Source organism: Tamandua tetradactyla, chromosome 5 (genome assembly GCF_023851605.1).
Source record: "Tamandua tetradactyla isolate mTamTet1 chromosome 5, mTamTet1.pri, whole genome shotgun sequence".
NCBI lineage: Eukaryota > Metazoa > Chordata > Mammalia > Pilosa > Myrmecophagidae > Tamandua > Tamandua tetradactyla.
The window spans coordinates 128,791,030-128,814,605 of NC_135331.1; the positions used below are offsets into that span (position 1 = coordinate 128,791,030).

At 36.7% G+C, this 23,576-nt stretch overlaps 1 protein-coding gene across 3 annotated transcripts in view; it reads left to right on the plus strand.

Moving 5' to 3' along the window:
* KCNQ5 (potassium voltage-gated channel subfamily Q member 5) overlaps nucleotides 1-23,576 on the plus strand; it is a 552,577-nt gene that overhangs the window by 304,293 nt on the left and 224,708 nt on the right. Inside the window, exons 1-2 of one of the 3 annotated variants that reach the window (XM_077162231.1) lie at nucleotides 3,846-8,229; nucleotides 13,432-13,528. The exons of the other annotated variants lie outside the window; for them this stretch is intronic. Coding sequence (XP_077018346.1) covers nucleotides 13,494-13,528 — 35 coding nt within the window. The 5' untranslated portion in view covers nucleotides 3,846-8,229; nucleotides 13,432-13,493. Of the gene's footprint in view, nucleotides 1-3,845; nucleotides 8,230-13,431; nucleotides 13,529-23,576 lie in introns of those variants that run through there. 3 annotated transcript variants of the gene reach the window in all.

A 23,576-nucleotide genomic window follows, 5' to 3' on the forward strand; every position in this document is an offset into this window, starting at 1 on the left:
AGATACTACAAAAAGCATAGGTGAGAGTGTAAGGGAGCTGTGAGGTTATCCTTCACTTGTTGAAATGTTTGGTCTCTCTGCATTGGATTAGTTACTATCATCTGTTGAAGGATTTTGTCTTTTTTTTCCGGTCAGATCACATCCGTAATACTCACAAGGATGAGCATACCTTATCCTTCTAAGCTTTGCATCCCAACCTCTGGCCGGGTTATGTTAGCTCAGTCTCTACTGTGAGTACCAAGTAATGATTTTCCGTCATCTGTCACAGGTAATTAATTCTACTTGATGTTTCAAATTAGCTTCAATAAGTTGACCAGTACTTGTTTTCCACTCCATGCACCTAAGTCTTGAGATTTTTTTTTTCAAAAAAATAGCTTCCACTGGGAACATGAGTTAATGAAAAAATAAACAACAATCATACTTCAAAAATAATCTTAATGTATAAAACAAGAGCATGGTTTTCAAATTATAAACTGTTATTTTATTTCTTTATATTGCGCTGAGGTGATACATCTACTACCACTAATAACAGTTGCTATTTATAGAAGATTTTAGTTTATCTTTTCATTAACAAATATTGAATCATCACTACTCTATGTTGGTCATTTTTGTAATCTTTACGCAACGTCCTTGATCTCATATAATTTTTTTGAGATAGACGATATAAAGAGTAAACAAGTAAATAAATATAAGTAAGCAAGAAAACAAGTGGGTAATATATCCCATAGAAAGATATAATCCAGGTAGTCATAGTGCATTAAGAAATAAAAATAGGGTGTTTAGGGGGTGGTGCAACCATGGCTTGGTGGCAGAGTTCTCTCCTGCCATGCCAGAGACCCAGGTTCGATTCCTGGAGCCTGCCCATGCCAAAAAATAATAATAATGTGTTGGGAATAGAGAGTATTAGAATGCAGGAATCCTCCTTTAGTTTGGGTGATCAGATACTCTCAGGAGGTGACATTTGAAAAGAAGACTAAGTAGCCAGAAGGAGACTGCTGAGCAAAGATTTGGGGACAGAGCTGGTGGAAAGGCCCTAAATTAATTATAAATTTAGCAACCTATATATATAGTAGTGGAAGTATGATGGTGATGATGATGATGTCAATGAGGGTCATGATAATGATGAAGGTAAAGGTGATGGTGATAGCAGCCATGGTGATGGTGGTGAGTATGCTGGCGATGACACCCTTCTTTTACAAACAAAGTTCAGTGAAGCACAATGGTCACATGATTAGTAAATGATACAGCTCCCAAACCAAAATAGTTAATGACAATGAGATTTAAAAGGGGACCTGAACTTTGGCTTTTTGGATGTTGTATCAGGAATGCTCTTAGAGAATGGCATATTTTTACAGTAATCCCTTAACTTCAAAATTCCTCCTTAAACCTTCCCAAACTATAGGAGCTTATCCTATGCCTGAGGATCATATTACTCCAGATTGGTAAAAAATCTGTCTTTTCTCTTCTCCTGTTGTCTGGGTTTTATTGTTCTTCTTAGCTCAGCTATATAGTTTCACTCCACCAATCGACAGTGTTACCAACTCTAAATATTTCATTTGAGCATCTCACACCGTAACCTTTAATACTTATTTTGATATCCCCAGTGCCAGTAAATCTTCAGCCCACTGGAGCCTCCATCCAGTGGTCTAACACTTTTTACTACCCATCACTACCCCTATGTGCTCAATTCCTTTTTAAATCAGTATCAATTTCATGGAACTTCACTCTGATACTCCTTATAATCCCCTCTTGCTTCCTTTCTATTATATCATTTTTAGGATTTAAACAAGATCTAATACCTCCTAATAAATACAAGATAAAAAAAGCAAACAAATATCCTAGCTCTTGCATTCCCATTTAGGGATTTTTGCCTAGTTCTCTGTTCCTCTTCATAGCAAAACTTCTAAAGCAAACAGTCTGTGCTTGATGACTCTACCTTCTTAGCCTCCCCATCAATCTAATTCATTCCAGTTGAGTTTCTGTCCCCACCTCCATATTGAAACTGCTTTCACAAATTCAAAATGCTCACAATGATAAAGTCAATGGTCTCTCCTCTGTCCTTCTCTCACCTTACCTCATAGCATTATTACATGTGGGTAACCAAACTCTTTCAAACTTCCCTCTCTTGCATTCTGAGACTCCATACTCTCCTTTTGTCCTACTCTCTCCTGGAAGAATGCTTCTCTTAGACCCCTTGATGGCTTCTCTTCTGTACCCTTCTTCCACACTTGGGATGGTCAGGACTCAGCACTCGACTTCTTTTTGTCTTTATTTTTATTTTCTCCCTGAATGGTCTCTGTTTTAGTTTGAAAGCTACTGAAATGTGATATACCAGAAACTGAATGCCTTTTAAAAAGGGGAATTTATTGGTTGAGCCACGGTGGCTCAGCTGGCAGAGTTCTCGCCTGCCATGCCTGAGACCCGGGTTCGACTCCCAGTGCCTGCCCATGCAAAAAAAAAAAAAAAAGTAAAAAGGGGAATTTATTAAGTTGCAAGTTTATAGTTCTAAAGCCATGAAAATGTCCAAATTAAGGTACCAGCAAGAGGTTACCTTCACTCAAGAAAGGCTGATGAAGTTCGAGGTTTTTCTCTCCTGCTAGCCTTCTCTCCTGGCTTCTGGAGAGAAGCTCCCCAGGGGTGGGGAGTGGGAGGGAGGGTTCCTTCTTCATCTCCAAAGGTCTCTGGCTGAATGGGCTCTGAAGCTTTTTCCAAATGGCTCCCCCTTAAAGAGCTCCACTATCAACCCCACCTTGAATGGGTGGAGACACATCTCCATGGAAACCATCTAATCAGAATTACCACCCACAACTGGGTGGGTTACATCCCTATGGAAGCAGTCAGAAAGGTACTACCTAGCAATACTGAATGAGGATTAAAGGACATGGCTTTTCTGGGGTACACAACAGATTCAAACTGGCACAGTCTCATTTGATGCTGTCCTTAAATCCCATTTACATGCAAATAATACTCCATTTTTAATCTGCTGCCCTGGCCTCTCTCCTGAACTCCAGGCCAACACACCTAAAAGCCCTTTTCACATTTCTGCTTACTTGTCTGAGGTCATCTCAAATTTAGCTCATCCAGAGCAAAACTGTTGATGTCACCCCCAAATCAATATTCTTCTTCCAGTGAGACGCATCTCAGTAACTAGCACCTTCCTCTGAATTGCTTACACTGAAAATCTAGGAGTCATTCTTGATTTTTCTCTTTTTCCTTGCTCTGCATACAGATTCTGTCAATTCTACTTCCAAAATGTTTCAAATCTGTCCACTTTTTTAATTTTACTGCCTCCCCTAGACAAGCCCCTATCATTTTTACAAGATTACTGCAACAGCATACCAACAACTTCTTCCGCTTCCACTGTTACCCCTTAAGAGTCCATTTTCCAAACAGCAGCCAAAACAACTGCTTAAAAACATAAATCAGATTATGACTCTGTTTAGCTTAAAATCCTCTTGACTTTCTATTGCCCTTAAAATAAAATCCCAGTTCCTTATCATGGCCTGCAAGAAAATACATGCTCTGGTCCTTGACTCTTCATATTCTTCTCACACTTTCCCTCTCCCTGACTAATTTACAGCTACCCTGGCCTTTCTGTTCTTCAAATGCATTGGGCTTGTTTTTGCTTCTGGGTTTTTGTACTTGCGGATTGTTCCTCAAATAAGACCTGTGGTGCTGTGCTTTGCTTATAGCTGTCTCTTCCACTCTGGTCTCAGCTCAAAAGTCCCTGTCATAGGAGAGATTTCCCTGACCATGTCATCTAAAAGAGCCTCCCCATCATCCTCTGTTACTCTTCTTGGTTTTTTTTTTTTTCGTATTATATGTCACTATCAGAAATTCTTATTCATTTATTGTTTTTCTTGTGTATGCTCTACCTTTCCAACTAGGAAGTAACCTCCACAAGGGTGAGGAGCTCATCCGACTTTTTCCAGCGTTAGTCCTAGAGCACAGAGCAGTGCCTGGCTCATAACACGCGCTCAGTACTTATTGTTAAATTAATGAGAGAATGAGTGAATGAAAGACTGAGATACGTTAGGTGCTTCAATTTTAATCTTATATTTAACACAAAAATCTATGCAAGGGGTTTTCCTAAATGAGGGAAGACAGTGTAGAAGTAGAGGTTTATTAAAATGTCATATGCAGATTTTGAACTGATTTTTCAAATTCTTACAATTGAAATTTCAAACATAACAAATGTAACATGTATTCTATATTCTCTCTCAAGTCTACATATATGTAAAAATCTGATTTTTTTAATTTAAAAAAATCTACATAGCTCATTGAAATGCAAACTTTTTAGCAAATTCTTGGCTTTTGTCAAAACCTCCTTCTTGCCTCTCTCTCTTTCTTAATTTAAATTTCCACAAGTTATTTAATCTCTCTAAACAACAGTTTCCTCATTCTTGGAGTTGGTGACTTCTAGTTTTCAAATTCTCGGACTCCATTTTAACATTGCCATCATACAAGTATGTTCTTGTTTGTGTGTTTGCTTGTGTCAGTAATTTTCTCACTTTCAATTGGGTCTGTTGTGTAACTGAGATGAAACAGTGGCTGTGACAGTTCCCCAGGGTCCCCAAGGTAGCTGAGAGTACAAACAAGTTAACTCATAAAAACAACTATTTATATTGAAAAGTTATATATGTATGCTGGATTTTTAAAGAAATAAAGTAAAATATTTATTGCATTAATTTATAAATAACCCTTCATACAAAGATATCTTAGCATCGGGTGCTTTGAGAAGCTTTTAAATTCTTTAACAGTGCTATTTCCTCAATTTTCTGCATATTCAAATGCAGCAGACTTCAAGGTCCTGTGTGCTTTTCTGTAAATCCAGAACAAATTCTGCCACCAACTAAAGCCCAAGTCATTTCCTGCAAGAAACTATGTCTCCTTCACTTGAACCAGCAAAAACCTGCCCTGAGGGATGGGATAACAGAAAACAAACCTCCATGGGCATGTGCTGACCAGAACTACTTTGAAAGGAAGTTTATGCTTCCTTCTACTCCAGAGTCATACATCTGTAAGACAGAGCAGATATTATTAAAATTAAGATAATTTTGATCAATTTAAATTATATTTGATATAACGAAATTTCCTTTTCTATTGAACACCTAATAATTCTTTCCCTTATTATTTTGGTATTTATCAGTGGGTGAGTCATGTGTATTCACCCAAAATGAAGTGGAAAATTGAAGCGTCATCTACCCAGAGGGGTCCTCTGAAAGCTACATCCCCCTGAATTAGATAAACACCACGAGAAAATATGCATGTTTCAAAACCCTAAATAATTTCTTCAGTTCTCTCTACTTTATTTCATATGTATGAACTTCATTTTAAATTAAAAATAATTTGCACTGTAATACCATTAGGTAAGATCAGGGTTAAATATCGTGGGAGTTTTTATTATAAATGCTACATAAAACACCAAATACATTTCTGTAGATCAAAAGCTTTCTCAATATTGTATCACCTTTATCAGATTGAATGAATACTGGATATGTAGTCAAAAGTCATAGCTTGAAACGTTTTAAGTATTAAAAAAATAAACATTATGTGCACTACAACTTTAGCCCTACTCTTTCTAACCCAGAACAGATTTCATGCTCTATTGAGAGACATGTGCTATCTAAAATTTGCAAAATCCCATTAACCTTGGTAACAAATTTGGTATGGATGAGGCTGTATTTTAAGAAACAAGGCCTTGACATGTCTGGAATTGTGTTGCTGGTGTTGTCAGTTTGGTGTTCACTGAGCATAACAGAACTGTTCGTGCTGGAGAGCAGGTGGAAGCCGGGCTGAGAAGGAACAGCCGAGCCCTGGCACCCACGTTTTCTTGAACGCAGCTCCTCGGGGACACTGGCTGGCAGGGCTCCCAGATCATCAGAGCAAGCTGGGTAGGAGGGCCAGGCGGAGCACTGATGGAAGCTCTGCCATCTCTCCACTCAGCAGGGAATGAGTCTGAGAGCCCAGTCTGTGCTTTCTATCTCTGGAGACATTTTTCTGCTTTAGGAGAGTTGAAAACATCCCCTGGCTCTGGATTTGAAGTTTGATCTCAACTCTTCCAAGTTTTCTTGTATTTCGAGTAGTTTTCCTAGTTTAAATCCTTAGTCCCTAAACTCCCTTTGCAATTCATGGACTGGTCCTTCTTGGAGAGAGATCTCACAATGTCTCTGCCTCCCTTAATCAGTATTGGGTTTTATTTTCTCCAGCCTGATCCATTCACTTCAGATAATAGAAACCTCATAGATGCTCACTGATTGATCCATGTATTCTTTTAGTCACTCAACAAATATTTATCAAGCACTTATTATCTATTTAAAGTTGATCCAAGGTTATAAAATCTTATGTTAGTTCTGGTTCTCAACCATGTAAGTCTACAAGTGCATCTCCCAACCGACACGCTCACATTTGGCCCTTGGTTACCCCCTAAGCATATGTTCCCTCCGCAAAGAGGTGGTTGTTTCTTTATATTCAATTCTGTGGAATTGGAGTAAAATGAAAAAAAATGAGCAAAAAAAATATTAATAGCAGCAATCATTTACTTCTTTTCTTGGTTTTATAACTAAATGTGAGGGCAATACATAAAAATGTTTATTCTAAATAGTGCCTTTCTCTTTGAGTCATTTTAAAGTCTGAAAAAAATATTCGTTCTTCTTTAGCTATATCTCTTGGCCTTAGTTTTCTGTTTTATAGAATGAGGGGATTAGATTCATGACGTACATCCAAGGCCTCTTTAAAGCTTGAACAGTCTTTGATACTCTGAATCAAATCCAAATTCAGCCCCCAGCATCTCAGAGAGAAGCAGAGATTGGGAGAAGAACCAAATGGAGCTGACCGTTCCCAAAAGCAAGACTTAATAACTTGACCACGTCTACCAGAGGAAACATTTTATCAAACAGAATTATTGATTCATTATTATTACGATGGTTATCATTTTAGTTAAATTGTTGAAGTTTCAGCAGGAAAAAAGTCCTTTTGTCCAGCTTTGATATTTGTATTCATGCATAGGATGAGTTTTGCCTAATCCAGCCTGAGGCTTCTCTGCCTGGAGAGTATCTCCTCACCCCTTCTACTGCCTCACCCACCCTGGCAGCGCATTCACCTGTGACCACTGGTGGTGGGTCCGCTGGGCCAGTGGAAGACAGGCCAGGTGAGGCTGGAGTTCTGTGGAGCTACCAAGACATGATATTAGTATGTACGTCCAGGAGACCGTTTTGGTCAGAATAATAAAGACCACTCACACAATCCTGTTTGCTCAGTGTCCTGTTTGCTGTACACTGAGGCAAAGTAAAGTAGTGGTTAAGCCCAGGAATTCTGAAATCACCCTGCCTGGGTTTGAATTCTGCTTCTATAGATAGTGGCTGTGTGGCTTTTAGTCTTACTGTTCCCTCTTGATAAGATGGGAAAAACAATAGAATAGGGTCGTTTTAAGGATTAAATGAGATGATATATATAAAGTATTTGGAAAAGTGCCTGGCACACAATAAATACTCTGTAAGTATTAATTTTCTATATGTTGTACCTCCATGTGGAAAAATAAAATTAAGCCCACAAAGCAGAGTACAGTTAAATGAATGAAGAAAGCGTGGTTATAATATGAAAGGTACTGGCTTTGGAAGGGTCTTGAGTTTGGATTTCTGTCCCCTAAGATTGTTTGAGGCTTAAACGAGATATTTATAAAGTGCCCAGGCTAAAGCAGACCTCAATAGCATTAGCTCCTGCTGTAGTTTGCAGAAGCTACTGGAATGCAATATACCAGAAATGGAACAGCTTTTAAAAAGGGAAATTTATTAAGTTGCAAGTTTACAGCTGTAAGGCCATGAACATGTCCAAATTAAGGCAAGGCTATAAAAATGTCCAAATTAAGGCATCCAGCAAAAGCTACCTTGGTTCAAGAGGGCCGATGAGTTTGGGGCTCTTAACTGAAAAGGCACATGGCAACATCTGCTAGCTTTCTCTTCAGGCTTCTTCAATGGCTTCCCCAGGACTCTTTCTATTCTGTTGGCTGTGTTGGTTCTGGTGGCTCTACCAAAATGGTTCCGTCTTTAAAAAAAAAAAAAGGGCTCCAGTAAGCAACCCCACCTTGAATGGGTGGACCCTTATCTCCATGGAAACGATCTAATCAAATGTTACCACCCATAATTGGGTGGGTCACATCTCCATGGAAACAATCAAGAAGATTCCACCCAGCAGTATTGAATGAAGATTAAAGGACATGGATTTTCTGGGGTACATAATACTTCAAACCAGCACAGCTCCCTTCTAAATCCTCAGTTTCCTTCCCTTTTCTTTCTTTTTCTGCCCTCCCTCCTGTTCACCCTACTTCCGTGTCTCTCTCTCTCTCTCTCTCCCTCTCTCCCTCTCTCCCTCTCTCCCTCTCTCCCTCTCTCTCTCTCTCTCTCTCTCTCCCTCCCTTCTCCTCTCTCTCTCTCCCCCCCTCTCCCTTTCCCTCTCTGTCTTTCAACTAATGATTATTGGCTGCCTTTTCCGTGCTAGACACTCTGCAGATTCTGGGAATAAGGCTGGGGAACAAAATAAACGTGGTTCTGACTCTTTTATAGTCTAATAGAGGACAGAAATATTAAATTATATCACTAATGGGTGTACAATTTCAAACTTTAGATCAAAGTCCTGAACAAACAGAGCGCTGTTTTGTAAGGGCATATGTCAGACGAACCTGACCTGTGAGAGAGTAAGAAGTGCGTTTGCTAGGTTTGAAGGCTGTGAGAGCCCCACAGGAGGTGAAGCGAGTTCTCTGTGGAAGCAATAGTCCATTAGAGGAGGGAGGGAGGGAGCGGTGGTACTAAGGCAGAAGGGTGATGCACTGGTGAGATTTGGGAGAAATACTATAATATTTAGCAAAAAATTGTTTTGTTTTACAGATAACCAAACAGTATCTAGTAAACTATTTCTAAATAAAAGTTTCTTTTCCATTTATTTATAGAATAATGCATTTTAAAAATATTTAAGAAGTTATTCACTGATTTAGAAACCTAAAGTACTAAAATTCTACCTATTTCTCTGATTCTACATGTATTTGTGTTCATATAATTATCAATAATCATACATAGGCAAATGCTTATTGACGTCTTTATGATTTTTTCCATATAAAAATTGAAAAGCATACTTATTCTTGACACATCAGCTCGCTGTGTAGCTATCATGTAGGCATCTGAAATAGGCTCAAAAATATATTTTACATTTTAAAATTAAAGGGATTGGGCAGGCCACGGTGGCTCAGCAGGCAAGAATGCTTGCCTGCCATGCCAGAGGACCCGGGTTCGATTCCAGGTGCCTGCCCATGTAAAAAAAAAAAAAAAATTAAAGGGATTGGTAGAAGAGTTAGAGAAATCATAACCTAAGTCACAGAGAGATTCTTCTTCTGGTATACTAAGTACCTTCCAACTTTTCAGATTATTTGGGTAAGAAATTGAATTTAGAATTGAAGCTTCGATAGTATAACTGAGCATTATAAATAGAAAGGTGTCTTTTATCATTAATAATTTTCAAAAAAGCAAGCAAACAAAATAACAATAACAAAACTTTTATATCATTTTCCCTCAGTGTCCACTTTGGTGCTGTAGGGATTTTATAGTGACATTGAAAGATTGCAGTAGAGACAGTATTTCTAGCTAAAATGACCAGCTCAGTTAGCCAAAACGTTTATTATGTTGGTCTGGGACTTTATCGATGTGTATAAACCTATGTGGCTAATTTCATCAAGGAAAATGCTTGTAACTTTTAAAGAAAAATAGCCTTTTTAAGTTTGAGTTTTTCACTTTATAAGAGTTTCACACTTAGCCAAATGTTATCAGCTGTTGAAACCTATGAAGTTAAACTGTTCTGAGGGGAGAGTAACCAGTTAATCTTTTTACCTCTTTTCATGAGCATGCCATTGATGCAGCTAAAGGAGAAATTCAGCATTAAAACAGAAACAGTTATTTACCATTTACTGTTAAATATTGTTCTCACTGCTTAGTAATAATATGCTATGGTCTCACATTATTTTTTTAATTAAATATGTGGTTCAACCGTTTTTCAAAAGCACCAACCTGTTCTACAGTCATTAAAAGCTCATCTTGCCCTTTCTTGTGCCTTGTAGAATCTGCATGAATACATCCTAAACTATAGCTATTGAGAATCCATTACCTCAGATGGAGGATTGAACAGAATGAATTTGTTAGTATAAAGTGAATGCAAAGCTGGTCTCACTGAGATGAGATTTATTTTTAGTTACTAACAATTTTTGAAGACTAAATTACAGAAAATAGCAATCATTTTCTAGTATGTTGGCTCTTAAAATTAATGAGACAACTGTGTTAGTAATAGCATACTTTTATTGATAATCTACAGAAACACCTGTACTTATTCATCAGAAATCTTCAAAATGATATGCTAGTCAAGGGTTGTCAAATTGTCATTTGAAGATTATTAAATAAATTATAAGAGCAATTTATTATTAAAAGTGAATTAACTACTTTTTCAATATATTCATCTGGGGAAAGCAGTGGCTTAGAGGTTAAGGGCACATGCTTTAGAGTTAGACCACCTGGGTTTCAGTACCTACTGGTTGTGTCACTTCAAGCAAGCTATTTAACTTCTCTGTGCTTCAGTTTCCTCATCTGTGAAATGGGGATAGCAATAATAAGCATAATACATGATTGCTAACAGTCACATAATTTTCCAACTTTGCACCAGTCACTGTTTTAAGGTAGAGAGAGAAAGAGAGAGAGGTTATAAGCCTTGTACTAATCTAGGATCAGTTATACATCTAATCCTTTTTTCTCATTTAACCTCTATTTTAAATTTTTTATTTTAAAATAATTTCAAACTCACAGGACAGTTGTAAAAATAATATAAACCCGATACAGTGAACTCCAATATACCCCCTACCTAAATACCCAGATTTACCAATTTTTTTAATGTTCTGCCACATTTGTTGTATCATTCTATTTTTGAAACATTCATGAGTACTATGCATGCATCATGCTCCTTGAATACTTAATACTTCTATGTATATTTTATATATTTAATCTTTACAACAACCGTATGAGGAACTATTATTTTCCACCTTGCACAGATAAGAAAACTTTGCACAGATAAGGAAACTGGTGCTATTCCAGAACCTATTCCAGGGCGTTCCACAGGGGAAAAAAGTCAGGGTATTCACAGAGCTTACCTCCTAGTGAATTATTTTATCATTGACTCTATTCAATGTTGAGCATTTAATCCTGGGAAATCACACCACTACTCAAATAATCTTTGGTTGTGAAACACTGGGACACTAACAGGAAGATGCATTACGCAGGCCACTGCCCTCTGTGGCATTGGCTTTTCCCCACACACTTAAGAAAACTGCTTCAGAGCGAACATGTGATAAGCTTGCCACCCACCTGTTTGAACCTGCTTTCCACCAGCAGCTGCCAGACAGAGCAGAGGTGTTCCAGGATCTCTTGGGACTGAGTCCAGAAACAAACCCCGTTCTGAAAGAAAAAGCGCTTGGCCATGTTTTTCTCCATTAGCACAAGAGTAGATGTCTCACAGGTCAGCTTATCTTCCTCATTAGTGCGTGGAGAAAAGCCACCAGAGTTCCAAAATACAAAATTCCCGAGAACAGAATTTTACTTTCCATGTTATTCCCTTACACTGTTTTTTCTTACACTTCTTCATTTAAAAAAATTAATATTCTGTTATTATCAATATCATGAAAAGGCTTTTCATATCAGATTATGCCCTTTTGACTATATTACGAAACATAATTCATTGTTCTAGCTATTCCATTATTTGAGGGGAAATCAAATGAATTTAATTCTCTAAACATTTAAGGGAGAACGTGTTTCTTTATTCTGCAATTATGGCAATCTCAAATTACTGAGGGAGAAAGAAAACTTGCATTTATTGATCACTTACAAATTTAGCATACATAATCTTATTTAATTCATATGACTAGGATGAAAGTAAATATACTGAACCGTCGTTTAACCAAGTGAAAATAGAAAAGCCATATAGCTGGCCCAAATTCACTGAGGCAGCAGAGCCAGGAGTAGACAAGTTCTGCCAAAGGCCATGTCCTTCCTCCAAAACCATAGTTTTTCACTTCAGCAGAGGTCATGAAGGTGACCTTAAAACCGAAGATATTTAAAAGAGAAGGCAGTTGTGAACACTTTTTTATAGATCCTATTGTTACATCCATTGCATTAATATTCCCATGAAGAATCGTCTCTATATGCTTTCATACAATTCATCAAAAACCATTAAATCAATAGGCACTCATAGCAGTTTTAAATCAAGAGACACCTCTCAGATGAAGAGCTACATTTTAAACAAATTGCTTGATAATTCCATTAAAAGGAACAAAAATAATGTAATTGGCATTAATGAGGTTAGCGCCTTTCCCCATTCATTTATTTTAAATGTATTTTATTGTGAAATATAACATAAATACCAAAAAAGCAATAATTTTCAAAGTACATTTTAATAAGTTGTAACCGAAGAGATTTCAAAGTCTGTTATGGGTTACCATTCCACATTTTCAGGTGTTTCCTTCTAGCTGCTCCAAAGCACTGGAAGCTAGAAGAAATATCATTATAGTGATTCAGTAGTCATACTCATTTGTAAATCCTGTCATCTGTGTTACAACTCCTCCTTCTCCTTTTATCCTATTCCCAATCTATAGGAGTCTATGGGCCGTGCCTTCTAATCTTTCATGTGGTATCAGCAATTTAGAATTGAGGGATGGAGTTGAGAGGCTGGTCCTTCTGGATTTCAGGACTTCTCTGCTCTAGGAACCCTCTGGAGTTTATAGATTTCAGGAAAGTAAAGAACACCTAAGGCTCTAACTGAGACTCTGCAAAAGTGTCATATATTAAGTTTACTTTCCTAAAACTTATAACCCCATTCGTTTTATGATAGACCTTTTATAGTCTCATCATCAAATCATATTTGTTACACACTGTATTTCACGGAAGGGTAGGATTTCGGCTGAAACATGAAGATACATGCAAGGCTTATTGAGGAGTTAAAAGGTCATGAGCCACTGAAAAGAATAATTGTTAAAAGCTGGTTTTCCTGGGGAAGGGTATTCGAATGGGTGAAAGGGAGACTTTCACTTTTTATTTTTAGTATCTTTTATTTAAGAAGTCATGAGCCATTTTAATTACCATAGAGGTGTTAAAAATATGTCCTTATGTATTGATTTGGAAAATCTTTGTATTCATTGGTACAAAGAGTGGGATGAAATAAAAACTCTACAGGTATTCTGTATGACTTGAATTTTATTCCTCTTAAGAAACCACACACACGTTTATTTCTTCCCTTTCAAAATGTCTATTAAAGTCTACTGGAAAGGCAAGGAAATGAAGACTTGTTTATTGGTGAAGTCTTTGATATTGCTATTAATTATATAATGGTTATGTTACAATTTGCATACAGAAATCTTGTTTTACCACGTATGGGAGAAGAAGATTCTTTTCTCTCATCCCCCCCATGTGAAAATGAAGCACAGAAAGGTGATCAGCTCGGATCCGCAGTGAGTTGTGCAACATGCCCAGAAACCAGACTTTGAGTCTGATAATCTTCCAGTAGGTCAAAGTTTCACAAGACTTCATCAGCCAGTAGTTTTTGTTTTCCATCAGTGATCATTTTAACCATATCCCTAGATGACTAACATTTATAATAGCCTTTGAACCTCAAAATTAATTGCACTTTCTTTAGTGAGCTTGCAGGGCCTTATAATAGGCTTTTGTGGGTAATAACGATGTTCAGAGGAAAAACGGGTAAAACTATGTTCTAATATTGAGATTAACATTTCAATATTTATTGGGACTCAAAATGCTGTCCAACTTCTCCTGAGCTTTAAACATGAAATGCACATTGTTCCACATTGCAAACCTAAGATCTGGAAGTTTTTCGACTTACTCATTTGACTTGGAGTATTTAAATCATTTTCATCAAATAATACTTATTATACACTATATTTTGTAGAAGGGCAGATGGATTGGTAAACATAACTGCACTAGAAGAAAGACTTTTTTCCTTATTAAATAGGCCATGAGCCATTTTAACTACTGTAGGGGGTGGTAACTATGTTCTTATATACTGATTTGGAATATCTAAAAGTGAGCAAGCACAGTCTTGCTAAGGAAACACCCATGGAAGTGTTAAAGGGCTTCCCACTCCTAGCATAAAATCCTAACAGATATGATTGATTGAGCCACATCCAGAACGATTGTGTCTGCCTTTCTATACTTGAAAGAATGTGATTTACCTTATGAAAAGCCCCTATGTCAATGAGAGGAAAGGGGTAAGGGTATGTGTGAGTTTTTTCTTTTTTCTTTTTATGTCTTTTTTTGGAGTGATGCAAGTGTTCTAACAAATGATCATGGTGATGAATATACTACTACGTGATGATATTGTGAGCCATTGATTGTACAACATACACAGAGTGTTTTGTATGTTAAGAATTTCATCTTTGTATATTGTTTTGGTTTGATAATACAAAATAAATTAAATTTTTTAAAAAACTGAAAAAAAAATATTTTTAACCTATGGCAAGTGGCTCCATGGCAGAATTCTTGCCTGCTGTGCCTGACACCTGGGTTTGATTCCCGGAGCCTGCCCATGCCAAAAAAAACAAGGCCCTATGGCATATATCTATCAGTCTATCAATCTACCAATGTATCAGGGCCATATTTATTCTGGCAGACATTAAATAATGAGATTTATTATTACAGCCACAGAGGATATCTCTCCTTGTAATATTATACAGATAGGTTACGTGGATATAATTTATAGTTCACTTTGTCTTACAACATAATGCTTTAACTAGATCTTTGGCTTCTGGCACAAAATTTGAATACAGTAAAAACATAAACAATTATTTAAAAAGAAAAAACTTCACAAAAGTCTTAGGGATCCAATTATACAATGCTGTATAATACCAATATGCGGGGGTTTTCCCAGAACACCAGAAAAATCAATTAGGGTAGGATCACATCAATTTAAAAAGCAATTATCAACTTTCCCTCCCAACTCAGGGTCACATTTCATGCTGGTCAAATACTTAATTTTAAAATAACTGCTGAGTTGAACTTTGATTAGCAAGGCCACAAATCTGAAGGAAATTTGTGAAGGTTCCTTGAGGTCATTCTGTGAAATTAAAAAAAGTAATTTAAAAAAAAAAAATTGACTTCAGAAAGGGCCAAGACCATTTTAAAACCAGCTGGCTTGCAAGTTCAACTGACTTGTCGTTGCTCTACTCCACAGTTAGGAACCATGAGAACAACTTGTTCTGAATCTTCTGGCTGCCTCCCATGCAGAGTGAGCATTGAGTATCTTTGTGATTAAATAGCATTTTATTGGCTTTTGGCTTTCTTTTCTCCCACAGAGCCGATAATTCTTTTTTCTTTTTAATAGATTTATGATCAATATCAATTCTTCCTCTCAAAGTATATATATATAATGGCAAAAGAGAAATTGGGGATTGATTTTATACTATATATTTATACCCTTGTCAGTACCTACATCTTTAGGATGAATCTATACCAAAGTAATGTGTGTTTCTATATTTATGAAAAGTGTTCCCTGAAGTTATTGTCTATATTTCAATATTTAGGTTACTCATCCTACTAATAGATAACCATGTGTCAGCAGTTCATTTTAGTTTTATTTAAATAGTTTTAGGAAGGGAGGGCTGAAAGAGCTTGAGTTTTTAACAAGAGAAGACGAAGATTTTAAACACGATAGCTCTGATAATCAATGTGAAAAAAACATTATATTCTTGAAATTCCACAGGGGAAGGTGCTAGCAGATCTGCTGGACCAAAGGAATTTTTAAACAGCAAATTAATAGATAAATGATATCTCTTTGGATCCTCTACCCACCGCCTGCCTCCCCACTACCCTTTCCAGTTTTAACTATTTTTTTTTACTAATTTCTCGTTAATATTGTTACTGGATGAAACATCAAAGCAGTGCCCCCCATATTTATTTATATCAACTCAGGAAAAAGCAGAAAGGAACACTTTTATTTTTAACTTAGTAAAATTCAGATCTTTAACCCTCTCAATTGTGTGCCCAAGGCTGGAAATTTGAGCTCTGACTTGCAATTAATATTAATTCTTTACAACATTATATAAATAATCTGCCTATGCTCTCCCAAATAAAATATGAATAGTGGAAATAATGTTTCCTAGCCTGAAGATATTGTGGCACTTGGCCTTCATGGTCTGGAGCCAAAGGGTTTAGGATAGAATTACAACTGGCAAAAAGCATTGCCAAGCATGCAAAGTAGAGCTGGAAGCTTAGCTCCACCATGTTGGAACAGAGCTTCTCCTGTGGTGATGGGCAAGGACCCTTATGGAGTCTCTCCAGTTTCTTTAAAATAAATTACTGACACATTAACATTAATCGATGTGAGGTTTTCCTGAGTCTAGGTACCTTATGTATATTATAGTATCAATAGTATAAACTGTACAGAAAAATTTTAACTATATTGGTTTAGCTTCAGAATTATTCATATTGCATTCCTTTCCACGTATTCTCGAGTCAATATTTGAGAGTATTTTTGGCATTTTTACATAGTGGAACATGAATGGACATTCCTTCCAGTGACTAATCATTCTTTTTCATATATCGTATTAGGAATAAGTCTTGCTGCTACTCCCACCAAAGTTACAACTGGGAAGCAAGAGGAATAATGTTCACCTTGCCCCTGCCCCACAACTTAAAACTAAATTTGCTTTGAAAAATCATTATCAACTTAATGCTATATTTAATCATGAGGGAAGGACAAGAAGGAATTCTCCTTTTTTAATCAAAATTCTCTACCCTCTCGAATCATTTTTATGCCAAACTTTCTTGTATAACCCTTTTATTCAAAACTCTCTACCCTTCCCAAATCCCCATAAGAGATGCAGGAAATTTGGTTTTGCTTTTTCAGAAGCAGATTTCGTATAAGAATAACACAGAAATTTCTCTTGAACATATTTTTCCACAACCAAGCTGGTGAATCAGATCATTACAAATCAAGACTAACTAAGACAAGCTAAATATTGAACTCTCAAGAGCCTCTAGAAATTTGATCTCTTACTGCCTTTTTGTTGTATTGATAAGTCATTTATATTAAAAACTGATAGAGCATCCAATATCATTTCTTCATTACTTGTCACTAGCACCCAATTTTGGTAAACAAATGGGTAAAAAGATTATGCATTACCCAGGGTTTCATCATCCTCCATGCTGATTCACTTCTTTGGAGTCAAGACACAGTCTGAAGTCATTGAATGGAGATGATGAGGCTGATGCTTCACAAAATAGAAAATTAAAATAGTCGCCTAAAACTCAGGCAGAGAATCCTTACTGATTATTACCAACTTGTGTGATGATTTAAAGGAAAGCCCAAACTGGATGGTCAGACTCTAACTTTATGTTTTCCATTCATGAGTCACAGAAGCCACAGGTTGCACCAGAGCCCCCCTCCACTCCACCCCCAGCTGTCTCATCGCCTTGTGTGTAGGAACCAGCTGCTATGATGCCCTGTATTCACCTGATGACCCTGATGACTAAGGCATCCGTGCCAGCTGCAACAGTGACCACACTGATGGTGTTGGCAATAGTCCCACAGTTGTGTGTGTCAGATGGGATTGGGGAGCAGTGAATTCCAAGGACTGGAGCAGTAGAAAAATTCCATTATAGCTTGTCCATCTTGAATTCTAAGAATATGTTTTCATAACTTGGAGGAGAACCAAATCATGGGGGAGGGAAACCCAAATATTGACTTTATTTGCCAATGAAGAGGTCATGCTGATTAATTATCCAAATGTAATTTTCTAATGTTGAGCTCTACAAAAGGTCGTGTGAAATCAAGTTACTATTAATGGTTATGTTAGAATCTGAACCAAGTACTTAAAACAATCTTCTCTAGGCTTTTCTATAGCTGCTTCTTAGATCTAAGAGAAATTGCCTGATCTGAAGATAAAGATTGCTTTTCTGAAAATTTTGAGCCTGATTTCTAATTCCTTTTGCTGCTCCCCAGATCCTGAAAAACAAGTGTTGAGAATGTGAATAATTTCACAAACAGAAGTGTTTGAACTGAGAGCAAGAGTAGGTACTCTTGCTGTGATCTGAATTTTCAATTTTCTCATTCTTCCAAAATCCTCTTTTCTCAAAACATATCATCCTTTGATTTAACCCTTTAGCTTTCTAATATAGAAAGCCATGTCCTCTCCTAAGATATGTAATGTCAATAGTTATAAAAATATAAACCTCTGCTCACTTTTTATTTGGTAATAGCATTTTTATCTTATTTTATCAAAAATCATTTTCCACAGAACATCTCAGAGGACAAGTACTTTTTAGGGATCAGGAGTATGCACGTAGAACAAAAAGCAAAGTTTAGTTCTTACTACCTGACAAAGAAATAAACTGATTACATTCCTAAAGCATACAAACAAATGTTTTAGAACTTCATATTTTATCCAAATCCACTAAACTGAAGTAGACATTGAAGAGACTAGGTGGAAAACTAGTTAACATTTCAACAAATAAATGGAGGTCATCTTTCTGAAATTGAATAGTTTGGCTTGTACAACTCTGGTTATATATGAAAGGCTAGTGTTAGTGCATGACACACTGAAGTAACTGCTTGAGAACAATTTGCCCATGTGGAAAAATAGGCATTGTAAGTTTGCTAAGTTGAAAGTAAGAATGGTGGCTTGAGAAATGGGGAGAAAAGAGGAAATAGTCGGAGAGATTAGTGTTGTTAAGTTAGTTGCTGTATCACATGAAGGAGCCAAGGCACAACAAAGAAAACTTTCCACGAAAATATACATATGCATATGAAGCAAACACAAACATCCAGAACTCTCACACAGGTTTGTGCATGTGAACACCTTTTCCATTCTACTTGGCCTAGAAATTTTTTTTGAGATACATCATCATTTGCATCATTGAAAATCAATTTTATTAAACATGGTGCTAAATCCAGTTTAGAACCTTGCATAATTCATATGTTATGATTAGATTGTAAAATTCAGTAATAGAGAACTTTTCTCTTTCCTGCTTTTTGTGTTTCTTCTGAGGACCCATTAATGTGCTCCTAAATGTAAGAGATACTTATTGACCACTTTCCTATAGGCTGGTTCTATATGATTCTGTCATTCATTCCTTCAGTAATCATTTGATGAGCACATTGTATGCACCAGACACAGTGCTAGGCTCTAGATAAACCAGGTAGTGAAACAGACTTAGTCCCTGCCCTCGCGGATCCTACAATACAGTAATGAAGCTTACATGGAGAGAACATCTGCTGACGCACACTTTATCTAATGAAGACACCTGCATTTATATAAATGATTTGATTAACGTTTCTCCAGATGGTCTTTAGACTGACTGGAAGTCTGCTAGTTACAAACCAAGATTTTCTTCTTGTGCATGACACTTTCAGTGGGAATATTGTAAATCACCTTTAGTGCCTTCAGAGAAGACTGGTGATCTATCTTTTGTTTCTCAAAGGGGAGATTATTGACTGAATGTTCCCAAGGCCATTCATGTTGGACTGGCCCCTGTATACTTTGGTTGTTGATTATCTTTCTCAAATTGTAGAAAATGTCATCAACAAATTGTGAAATTTTTAAACATCACTGACAACTGCAATTACACTTAAATCTGTCTTCAAGTTCCATGAGTCATATGAACTTGTTTGCCCTGCTTCTAACCCCTCACTAAGTGTGTGTTTATCCCTTTGGGTAGGCCACCACTCTATCCTTATTGTCCCCCCTTCGTGACTCCCTGTGTTCATCCCTCCTGGTCACTAAAAAATCTTGGACTGTTTGTACCTGCTTCAAGAATCAGAGAGGACTGTTACTTTTGTGGTTACTCATAAAAGGTAGAGTAAGGAGATGAATGGAATGGGACTTCTTCAACATATACTTGTGACAGAATTTTGATTTCTGAAGCATGAGAATACATTACCTATTCAAAACAAAAACAAATGAAAATTTTAAAGGAAAATGAAGAGAGTAAATTGGTAAGGAAATGTAAAATGTTGAAGAATGCAGCACAGACATTATTTCATCCTCAGTCATTTTTCTTTACATCATCTTTCTGGACCCAGATCTTTCCCTGGGGTCATTTATGAGATTCCTAGTTTAACCATCCACCAACAAAGAATGGTAGTAAAACTGAGTCAACAGAAGGTCCTTGACATTTAAGTTCAAGGACCTTGACAATCTTTCAAATTTTTTCTTTGATAGAGTTTAGTATGACCAAGTTCAGTTTTAAGTACTTCATCCATCTTCCTTGATCAGATCATCTTCCTTGATACAAGACTCACTAAGAACATGCTAAGCTTATTGTTCCAACTCTATAGTTGGCCTGTGTTAGAGGCTTATCTAAAAAATCAGGTGTGTCACATTTAGGCCTTTGTGATTTCAGTGCTGTGTTAAAGAGGAAGAGGATGTTAGAAAGTTTGGTGGGGGTGAAGGTAGATGGTAAATTATGAGTAAAAATAAATGCAAAATAATGCTGGCAGGAAGATAGCAATAACTAAGGCAGCATTGCCATGTATCCACTTAAGGAAGGGCTATTAAATAATGCCTATATATGTATACTTACACCAAACTGTTGTGGGACAGGGATTAACTTAGTGTATGGTTGTATTCTTGGAAGATTTTTCAAGATTTTTTGTGTGTACGTGCACATATGTATGTGTTGTTAAAGTCTCACTTCTAGCAAACTTAGAATAACCTATTTCTTGTTACTCTATCTCAGTGATTATAGAAAATGTCTCTCTACACTCAGGGCTGGCAAGAATTTAAATCGAAAGCATGGCATGGCTGCACAATGTGCTTTTCTAGATGTACAACCCTTCCCCAGGCAGAACTAGCACAATAAATTGGTTTAAATGGTTGGCTCCATCTGTGTGATAAAATTGTGTCTGACATCTGTTTAATGAGCACATGATGCTGAAAAAGAAGGGAAAGCCTCAGTATGGAACGAGATGGAATCTGGGGGAGGGGGGGAGGGACACTGCACTGAGTGTGTATGTACAGACTCACAAGCTCACACAGTTTACCAGTCTTGTCAACTGTTAGTACCTTCTTTTTATCTGGATCCTGTTAGCTTGAGATTTGTTCTTAGCTCATGGAAAAGGTCTCCCTTTGTTTTCTTCCTACAGATAGGAGTCTCTTGGCAGAGGCCTTCAAAGGCAGTTAAGTCGGTAGCATCATGGAAATTTGGCAGCAAGTTGAGTGCTTGCAAAGATATAAACATTAGTTTAGGTTATTTTCACAGGCAATTGTTCCACAATTTTTCATCCCTTTATTTTAGCAGTTAGCGTAATTGCTCACAACCATGGCTTGTCTATTCTTATCATTGTGTAGTCTGTGTAACTATGAAATTTAAATTTAAATTGGATATATAAACATTCATTGCAGAACATGAATATATCATCTAAAGGCATTCTCAGTTGTTCAGTTTATACCTCTTTAAACTCAATACTAAAAGCCAAATTGAGGCCTTTGATGAAATAAAAATTGAACTGGATTATTTTTATGTATTTCATATCTGGTAATTTTGTCTTTTTGCCTTTTAAATCATTTTAATTGCTTTGAGTGTTGTCAAAATGAATACTCACGCTAATCTAGTATAGCTACAAATAGGAATTTTTTGGCTCTAAAAAAAAAGAAGAGGGGCAGGCCATGGTGGCTCATCAGGCAAGAACGCTTGCCTGCCATGCCAGAGGACCCAGGTTCAATTCCCGGTGCCTGCCCATGTAAAAAAAAAAAAAGGAAGAAAGAAAAAAGAAGAGGATCATATTCTAGTTAACTTAATCCACCCGACATCAGTTGGGTTTTTGAGGCGTGATACAGGTTCATATAGAAAGAATTAGGACCTGGTGTTGGAGTAGTGTCTCACATACTAACAGTCATGAAACTGAATTATTTTATATTTTGTACTTTAGAAACACTGTGATGCATCAAAGTCATATAAAAATGGGTCTTCTAAGGTTATATTTTCTAACGGTACTTTGAAAAACAATTAAGTTCTCAAATTAAAGTCAATCTTAAAAAAAATTTAAGTGTAAAATTACTTACCCCCTATTTTCCTATGCTGCCACATAATAGCCACCCTTTCATTGGTATCAACTAAAAGTGGAGATGGGAACAGAACTAATAAATTTTGAGCACGTTTCATGTTGGGTGCTGCATTTAGTGCTTTGTATATGCTCTTTTGTGCTAAATGCTTTACTGCACTTATGATTTCATATAATACTAGCAACAACTCAGTGACAATATCTTTTTTTAATGTATGAAAAATTGTGAGTCTCAAAGAGTTTTCTCAAGCCAGACAATACATCAATTATCACAGTAGAGATCCAAACCAAGGTCAAAATTGTTTAGCAACCTTATAATTATATTGCTTTCAATGTCTAAAATGCTCTCTCAAGGATAGGAATTGTAATTTAAATAATACTTAAAGCAAGAACTCAGGGCATCACAGGCATACCTTCGAGATATTGTGGGTTCAGTTCCTGATCACTGCAATAAAGTGAATATTGTGATAAAGTAAGTCACACAATTTCTTTGGTTTCCCAGTGCATATAAAAGTTATGCTTACACTATACTATGGTCTAGTAAGTGTGCAATAGCATTGTGCTTAAAAAAACACAATGTACATACCTTAATTTAAAAATACTTTATTGCTAAAAAATGCTAACTATCATCTGAGCCTTCAGCAAGTCAGATTTTTTGCTAGTGAACGGTCTTGCCTGATGTTGATGGCTGCTGACTGATCAGGGTGGTGTTTGTTGAAGATTGGGGTAGCTGTGGCAGTTTTTTAAAATGAAACAATGAGGTTTGCCATATTGACTGACTCTTCCTTTCATGAAGAAGTTCTCTGTAGCATGCAATGTTGTTTGACAGCATTTTACCCACAATGGAACTTCTTTCAAAATTGTAGTCAATCCTTTCAAACCCCACTACTTTGATATCAACTAACTTTATGTAATATTCTAAATCATTTACTGTCATTTCAATGATGTTCACAGCATCTTCACCAGGAGTCAATTCTATCTCAAGAAACCACTTCCATAAGAAGCAACTGTTCATCTGTGAAAGTTTTATCATGAGATTTCAGCAATTCAGTCCCATTTTCAGACTCCACTTCTAATTCTAGAGCTCTTGTCCTTCCACAACATTTGCAATTACTTTCACTAAAAGTCACCCTCAAAGTCATCCATGAAAGTTGGAATCGACGTCTTCCAAACTCCTGTTACTGTTGATATTTTGACCTCCTTCCATGAATCACAAATGTTCTTAAGGGCATCTAGAATGGTGACTCCTTTCAGAAGATTTTCAATTGACTTTGTCTAGATCCATCAGAGGAATAACCATCTTTGGCAGCCATAGCCTTACAAAATGTATTTCTTAAATAATAAGACTTGAAAGTTGAAATTACTCCTTGATCCATGCACTACAGAATGGATGTTGTCTTAGCAGTCATGGAAAAAGCATTGCTCTCATTGCAAATCTTCATCAGAGTTTTTGGGTGGCAAGGTACATTTGTCAATGAGAAGAA